The sequence below is a fragment of the Tupaia chinensis genome, unplaced genomic scaffold, assembly GCF_000334495.1.
Source record: "Tupaia chinensis unplaced genomic scaffold, TupChi_1.0 Scaffold000314_1, whole genome shotgun sequence".
Taxonomy (NCBI): Eukaryota; Metazoa; Chordata; class Mammalia; order Scandentia; family Tupaiidae; genus Tupaia; species Tupaia belangeri.
In genome coordinates, this window is record NW_006159807.1 from 4,223,799 (window position 1) to 4,232,699 (window position 8,901).

General features: G+C 43.8%; 1 protein-coding gene across 1 annotated transcript in view; it reads right to left on the reverse strand.

Annotated features, from left to right (window-relative positions):
• Window positions 1-8,901, reverse strand: part of MAP3K20 (mitogen-activated protein kinase kinase kinase 20) — a gene marked incomplete in the record, with an annotated part of 221,492 nt that overhangs the window by 25,772 nt on the left and 186,819 nt on the right. The window contains 2 exon segments of the mRNA XM_014588849.2: window positions 3,129-3,221; window positions 4,256-4,318. Of these exon segments, the coding sequence (XP_014444335.1) occupies window positions 3,129-3,221; window positions 4,256-4,318 (156 nt within the window).

Below are 8,901 nucleotides of genomic sequence, written 5' to 3' on the forward strand. Positions count from 1 at the left end.
TTATTTATTTATTTATTTATTTATTTATTTATGAGAGGTTTTCGCTACAGGGTGTGTGCGCTCGCCAGAAAGAGAGAGAGTTAGAGAGATAGAAAGCGAGAAATCACCCCCCGGGGGGATGGCCACGCCACAATCCCTTCTCCTGCACTCTCCTCTCGGGATCTTGGGCATGCACGCACACGCGCCCGGCGTGAGTTTAAGCCACTGGGTCCAGGACTTGAACTGCAGTCGACTACATGGGAGTCCAGCAACATAGCCATGACGCTGACTGCTGGTCCCTGTCCTTCAACTTCTTCAAACCCTAATAAAATACTTATTCCTTCCAAAAACAAAACAAAACAGAACTAAAAACCTCTTCCTGACTAACCTCACCCACTACAGTCACTTCTTTAACTTTTAGCACCTTGACATTATATGCACCTCGTGAATTTTACTTTTGATCTATTACTTTATAACATCTCCTGTCCACCTGTGACCACACTAGAAACTTCGACGTGGTCTGGGGGTCCTCTCCTTACTCATCTCATCTCCAGCTTGTGACAATGTGACCAGTTCCCCCTCCATGTATCCTGGGACCCATGGCACTGGCCGAGGCTCAGAACCTCATCACTCTCACTACCCTGCCTACTCACAGATCCTTCTCATTCTAGCCTGGCCCCTTTCCAACTTATCCTCTGCTATGCTTCTGAGAGGTCTGTTAAAAGCATAAGTCTGCTTAAAACCTTTCTAACTCCTTGCATATATGACAGTTGTTTTTCTGGTCACCAGTTCTGTCTCTGGCCTTCTGTTATCACACTATGCCACCTGGTCCATGCTGCCTTCCTAGAGAGAGGATGTTTGAGAAGAGTTGGGAGGTCCCACAGGAATCAGTGCAAGAAGGGGTCCCTGTGTTTACCTGGCTTCAAAGTCCTTTCTCTGCTAATAATTCCTAATGCTTCTCAAGTTTTGGTTTAAGCATTACTTCTACAAAGAAGTCATTATCCCTCACCCTAGATTGGATCTGTTCCTCCAGATTAGCTGTAAATTCCTTGCAAGCTGGGACTGTACTTCTAGACTTTGAATTTGGACATCTAGCATAGAGCCTGGTACAAAGTAAGTCTTCAATAAATGCCTACTGAATGAATGGAGGGAATTAATACTCTGGTTGGGCGATGAAGGTACAGCAGAATAGTGAAAGTTGCAGCAACTTTAGGCCTTGTGAATAACCCATGACATTGGAAGTCTATGCAATTATGATCAAAATCAGACAATAGAGTTTGGTCTCAGATATCATTTATAGCTTCTGATATTTACTGAAAAACATGTTTTTTCAATTTTCCATATTAAAAGTAATCTCTTTGTTCATTGAACATATGTTCTTGGTTGAGACCTCTCTTCCAAGGAAATTCTTCTCTCTCTTCTTTTTATCACCTTCAAGTCATAAAAAGGTTTAAACAAGGAGAATTCATAAACTGAGTGCCATGGAATCAAGGATACTAGAGAAAGCAATTGAAATTGAAAGGTGCCATGTGCTTACCATCAGACTGATGTGGGGTGAGGGGGCAGAACTATAGACTCTCAGGGGAATGAGGGCCTGACATAGTGGAGAGAGAAGAACTTACTCTCCTGTCCCCTTTGTAGTTGCTTCCAACAACAGGAATGAATAGGCAGTGATACATTTGTAGAGGGAGAAGGAAAGTATTCATATAAAAGAAACCTGGATTCAGAGATGTTCTCACTTTTTTTTTTTTTTTTTTTTTTTTTTTAAGTTTTTGCCATAGGGCCTATGTGTTCACCAGAGAGGAGAGAGACAGAGGTAGGACATTCAGCCAAGTTTTGTGGCCAAAATAAGGGAGATAAAGTCTTTCATGCAGCAGAGGCATCAACAGACCTGCAGCAGTGCAGGCTGTCACAGTGACTAGAAAGAGCATCTTTTGAAGCCCCAGGTGAGATTCAGCTCTTTATAACAACTTCCAATCATCCCCAAGCACTGGTCTCCCAGAATGGCCTGGGGTAAGCACGGTTTTATTAATGAATGGACAATGTCCCTATCTGGGCAACCTATACTCTGCCAGGGGTTCTAGCTATAAGGTCCATTGGTTTCCTCCCAGGAAAGGCACAAATAGTATAATATTAAAGAGCTTGGGTCTGGGAACAGAGTAGCCTGTGTTCAAATCTTTATTCTGCTACTTGTTAGTTATGTAACCCTGGGTAAGTTATTTAACTTCTCAGAGCCTCAGTTTCTCTTTGCAAAATGGGAGGAAATGACATTTACACCTCAACACTGTATGCCTGCTATATGATAAGCGGTGAGTTAATAGAAGTTATCATTATTATTGTCAGCTATTTATGGTAATCCGAAGTGACACAAACCTATTATATGCTAATTCATATGCTACCTAGACCAAATCTTTTCTCAAGACTCTGAAAATGATATAAAGTGAAAGCCTGATTGAGTGAGTGCTGGTCAAATGCCTTGCCACATTATTTAGAGTTGATCGTTGGGGTCTCCATATCATCTACAGTTCCATTCTTGGTGTTAGTTTGTTTTATAAAGTCTATTTTACTTATTCCATGAGTGACAGAGAGACAGAGAAACAGAGAAACAGAACCCCAACAGGGCCCCGACACCATAATCCACCTCTGTCTTTAGCCAGCCTGGATCACTGGCACGTGTCGCACACTCAGACCTCAGAGTGTGGACTAGAGACCTTCCCATGTGGGTCGGCCTCACAGGTATCATGTTTTGCCACTGCACCGTCATCTGCCCCACCACCCATTCTTGGTGTTGCTTTACTCTTGGCATTAGAAAACAAATTCTCCGTAAGAAGTGGGAATCAGGAAGTCGTGATGCTGAGGAGTACTAACAAACGCCGGATCCATGGCCTCCCGCCTGCTCTGCGATCTGCTGTGAGTTATCTTGAGGGAGGTGGGGCTTACTCAGGATTCTTCAGCAGACTGAGAAAGAGTCCTAGACTGAATCACAGAGGCAGCTGGCAGCCTTTGAGCTAAATTCTATTTTATAAAGTCTATAAATTTGCTCAATCAAGTTACCAGCTGGAAAGGGGGTGTGTAAACCATCGACTTACAGGAGAGAGAAAGAGCAAATTCGATTGAAATGTACCTGAAGGATTTAAAATGTGATTTACCTGTGGGCCAGTCCCTGGTTTCAAGTGAAAACCAAAAACAAGTTCAAGGTTCACTATTTTTTCCTCATTTTCTTCAGGTTCACCTCCTGAGTCCTAAAACAGAAAACCAAGCACCATTTATACTAGCTGGTGTCTACACTTTACTTCCTATGATTATAGAGACAACTTCTTCAGCACTGGCTTTTTTTCCATTCAAATCCGTTATTTAACTTTTGGTTCGTTTGGATTAAGCTACACATTACAATTAACGTAAAGCAAGAGACATGACTGATTAGGCCTTCAAGAACTTTGCCAGGGATTTCTCTCATGCACTTCAAATATTGGGCTGTCGGAAAGGTCATGACGTGTTTTCTCATAGAGAAACATAGAACAAAACATCATGACTTTTCCGACAATCCAGGAGTATGTCTCTGTTTTACATTTTTCACAGTGCCTCTTATTTTGTGCAATTTTACCATAGAAGGGAACCTGAAGATGCATTGTGTGACGCCAGCTTGAGTTGCACAATGCTTGTGATATTTCCAAGCTATTCTCAAAGAGAAATGATGTGCTTCCACGTGTAGCGGAAGACCTTGCAAAGGAACAAAATGAATCTTCAGGGGAACTGGGATGGAAAGCCAAAGATATTAGTGAATGAGCTCTGTGTACGAGTTCCAAGAATCTGCTGATCATATAGCAAAATATGGCATATACCTTCAGAGTACATTAAAAATATGTTAACGATACTATATATTCCAAACGATAAAAATCCCCCCACCCCCACTGCAAGGGATAACCTGAGCTCTAGTGTATGAAATTCCTTCAGTGACTTACATGTTGAAAAAAGGTCTCCCAAGCCAGGTGGGAGGCCCAAGGCCCTCAGCTGCAACGTGGACACTCACGTCTTCTCACCATGAAGGTAGGCTCTTTTGTTCTTATCATGAACATGTTAATATTTCAACTTACAGGGAACAAGGGTATTCAATTTGTATACAGCCTAAGCTTCAAAGAGCTTTTTGTTGGACAGATATGATTACATTTCACTACAAACAAGTTTCCGACATTGGCAAATGTAGGTGTGGATGTAGCAGGTGCAGGTATCAATAAAAGTAACCCACAAAGTTAGTAAGGGAAAAAACCTTACTTACCTTAATTAGTGGTGGAAAGTGAAACAAATTAAGGTAATCGTGGGTTAACTTCTCAATGGCTGACTGTAAAAAAAGGAATCACACAATTTTATTAATGACTGTATATTACCAAAATAATTTAAATTATTGGACACATATTATATAAAGGCATACTGAAGCAGCCCTGTAGCCTAGTGGTTAAGGAAACTAGATCCCACATAGTCAACTGTGGTTCGAATCCTGGCCCTTGTGACTTGAAAAACACTCTGGACACATGTGGATGCATGCCCAAAGTCCCGGCAGGATGCAGAAATGGAGGAGAAAAGATTTTGGCATGTGCCCTGGGGAGGTGCTTTTTCCCTCTCTGTGTGTCTCTCTCTGGGGAGTGCATATACTGTCTGGCAATTTTTAAAAAAGCATTATTTACGTAATTCATAAAATATCTTGAACATGTTAATATCTAACATGTATTGAGAATTAAGCCTGATTGTCCAAAGTAGAATAAGGTAGTTTGTAATTATTTAACGAAATGAGAAGGTACTTAAAAGATGTTGACCCTCAGAATAAGCAATAAATACAATCATTCTCCAAACACCAGCAGAAGATAGTAACAACAAGTGAATGTCCTGGTGTTCAGAATGCAGTTGTCACTCTGAGCAACTATGGGAAAAGCACAAAGCGCAGGAGGTGACACCAGAGAATTTCAGGAATATTGAAATCTCACTAACCCGTTTATTGCCTTGTAAGGGTTTTTTGATGGGTAGGTGTCCAGCACTCCCTCCCTCAATGAAACCCAAAGAAATCTTGAAGGAGGACAACTTAATCTACAGTTATTATTTTGATACTCATCAGGTATAATTCAAGCTGATCATATAGACAGTAAAAACAAACCAGCCTGAGAAAAATTAGATGCCTTTTTTGGAAAGCAAAGCAAAAGCCGTTGACACCCGACAGTGCAATGGACACTTATTGGATGCTCAATCCTATACCTTACAACCGGCTCCTCCATTTGGGCCTTGTAGGGAGCCACAGACAGGTTTAAGGGGAGGGACAATGAAGTAGCCAAAGAAGTGGGTATCCTGCTCCATTTTCAGCAAACAGACTCTCAGAGAAGGTATACAACAAGTGTGCAAGAGCAGAGAATAGAGGACACGGTCTCGCCATCAGGAGGGACTTGAGAAACACTTTAGAGAAGTACTGGGTGGGCCCTCTCCTCTGGGGGCACTCATCCGGTGTCCATCCCCCAAGGCCTAACTTGATGCATTACTTTACCCGATTGCCCCAGGAGTGTACACAAGGCCCTCCTGGTACGAGGTTCCAGGGCGCTCTTCCCTTCATCTTACCCTCTCACAGGAAGCTTGTCTGAACACCCATGTTCCGGCTGAATTATTGGAGTCTGGGCTGGCTGAGGCCCTGCTGGGTAGCCCCACTTTGGCATGTGAGGTGGAGAGGCCACATTCCCACTTTGGAGACAGTCCCCTCTGTAAACTGTCTTTAAATGACCATGCAACCTGCCCAGAAGCTGGAGGGATGGGGCTTAGGTCTGGAAGGGATGTTAGTCACCCCTTCCTCTGAAGCTCAAGGCAGACTCTGGGCCATGAGGAGAGGACATTACACTGACTCCACCCCAAGTGGGCCAAATGGTTGTTTTTTTTGTGTTTTGTTTTTTTTTTTTTTTAAATGGCTGCTTCCAACAAGGGCTTTTTCTCTACACGTGTTTCTTGGCTTCTCTCCAGCGTTCGACCCTTTTGATCACTGCTTCTCTCTTGAAGCCTTTTCACCTTGGCTACTGTAACTCATTCTCTCCTTGTCTCCCACTCCCTGGACAGGTCTCCTTTCTTCCTCTTCTCCTTCCTGGCTTGGCTCCTCTGACCTCTCCTTCCCACATGCAACCTTTCTGAAGGCACACTGTCCATCAAAGACCAAAAGCTTCCCAGCTGGAAGAAGACTGTTCTTGGTCAGGCGTATAATGGAGCTATGCTTTCTTTCTATGATTTTTTTTAAAATGAGGTCAAAATTCATGTAGTGAATGAACCATTTTAAAATGTGTCATTCAGTGGCATTTAGCACTTTTACAGTGTTGTACAATCCCTGCCTCTATCTAGTTCCAAAATATTTTCATCACCCCAAAGAAGACTCCATATACATTAAGCAGCCACTGCCCATTCCTTCTTCTCCATGACCCCTGGCAATCACTGATCTGTTTTCTGTCTCTATGGATTTCCCTCTTCTGGTTATTTCATGTCAATGGAATCATACACGTGACCTTTTGTGTCTGGCATCTTTCACTCCATTTGATGTTTTTTTTTTTTTCTTTCTTTTTGGAGAGTTTTTTGCTATAGGGCGTGTGTGCTCACCAGAAAGACAGAGAGAGATAGAGAGAGTGAAAGAGACAGAAAGTGAGAAATCACCCCCCAGGGGAAATGGTCATGCCACAATCCCTTCTCTATTCTCCTCTCAGGATCTTGGGCATGCACACACACTCGGCGTGAATTAAAGCCACCGGGTCCGGGACTCGAACCACAGTCGACTACATGGGAGTCCACCAACATAGCCATTACGCCAACTGCTGGTCCCCCATGCGACGTTTTCAAGGCTCATCTATCTCATAGCATGTAACAGGACTTCATGGAACCTGCAAACAGCTTGAACCAACAAGCAGCCGGCTCTTCCTGCAGCCTCCTCCTTTCTCTCCATTTGCAGTTTTGCTACCCTAGCCAGGCCTTATTACTCTCCACATTATGACTTCCTAACTGTTTTCAAAATCCAGCCTCTCCTTTTTAACCCATGTTAAAGCTTCCAGAAGCAAACTTTAAACATGTCAATTCTCAATCCTCTCACAGCTGGTCAAATTCCAGACCCCCCAGCCTGCCCTTGTAAACTGGCCAGGATCTGGCCCACTTTCCTTCCACTTTAGGTATCAAGAGCGCAACTCCCCGCCCATGTTTCCATCAGGCATCAGGGCTACTGACTGCTGCCTGGATCAGAACCAATCTTTTCTGCTCCTGTACTTTCTCTTCCAGGTCCTTCTTAACTCCTTATTCTGTTTAGATTAATGTTATTTCCTTTCCTGCTGTGTCTGCATTCTAAATTCTCTCCCTCCTCCAAGATCCAGCCCGAGAGAGCCACATTCCATGCAGTGTCCCCTTTCTGTCTCTCCCCCCAAGCCCCCGCCTCCCCAGTCCCCAAGTCCAAGTGATGAGTCACTCATCTCCTCCCACTGCCTAGAATGTGAAAGCACCTTTGTCTGTTCTTTAGGACGTAAATTCTGTAAGGGCACAATTCTTCTTAGAATCTTTACAGGCCCAGTCTTGCAACAGGTAGGCATTCACTGAATTTGTTCAGTGATAAACAGTAAATATGGACGTTGCTTGCCATAATACCAACCAGTACAGAACACCCATGTCTGAAAATATTTAAATTGCTTGGGGCTTTTGGTGAGCCACCACAGCTTGCCACCTGCTTTCCTCTGAACTGGTTCTTAAGAAATGTTGCTCGAGGGGCCAGTAGGTGGTATGGTGGTTGAGCTGCTGGACTCCCATATGGCTGACTGCAGTTCAAGTCCTGGACCTAGCAGCTTGAAAATCATGCCAGGTATGGGGGGGGGCAAAATCTCAAGAGAATAATGGAGGAGAAGGGGGATGATTTCCCGCTTCCCCACTCTTTGGGAATCACACATGCCCTCTTGGGGGTCAGGGGAAGAAATGTTGCTCCTTTTCTCTTTTTCCCATAGGAGGTGTGTGGGGGGTGATCATGGTACAATCCCTTCTCCTCCATTCTCTTAGGATTTTGGGCATGCATGCCCACAAACCCAGTGTGAATTTCAAGGCGTCAGATCTGGGACAAGAACTATGGTTGGCCATGTGTGAGTCCAGCACCTTAAACACCATGCCACCTGCTAGCCCCTTCTTTTCTTTTTAAAATTTATTTTATGTGAGTGAGAGAGAGAAAGAGAGAGAGTCATCCTCAACATGGTCTTGTCACACTGCAATCCCCTCCCCCTAGTCCCCAGCTTTTCAATATCTTGGGTACGTAGGGCTGTTTTCAGGCTGATCCGGGACCTGAGCTGTTACTGGCAGGTGGCTTCCAGCATCGCAGTTCAATATGCAACTGACTGCACCACCAGGTTAACCTGATGTTGGTCCTTTCCAAAGACAGCAGCGGGGAAAGGAAGGTGGGAGCATCGTATCTGGCATCTGCCAAAGAGGACAAAATTTACAAATTTTTTTCTTCTGGAACTCTGAAACTTCTCTGTACTAATAAAACAATATTTCCTGCTATGGCCCATCTAAGCCAGCAGAGCTTTTCAGAATAGACTGAGATTAAACTCATTGTCAGCCTTTGAGATGTGCGTTTATAAATTAATTTTCCTGCTCACCTTCCAGTCACCAGAGTCATGAGCCAAATAAATCTCTTTATAAATCTCTCAATCTCAGGTGTTTCCGTGTAGCAATACAATTCACTGAGGTGAGCCTTACTGGGGACTTCTCTAGAAAGGCCAGTGTGGGAAGGTCTGCTGAGGTACAGAGAAAGTTAATCGGTAGAGCCTTTGTGAGGATGTGGTTTTGGATAGGAAGATGTTTTCTTCCCCACATTTTCTCCTTAATTCTGTTTCTCTTCTCTCTTACCTGGGCACATCCCTCCATTTGCTCCCCCCACCCACCCAC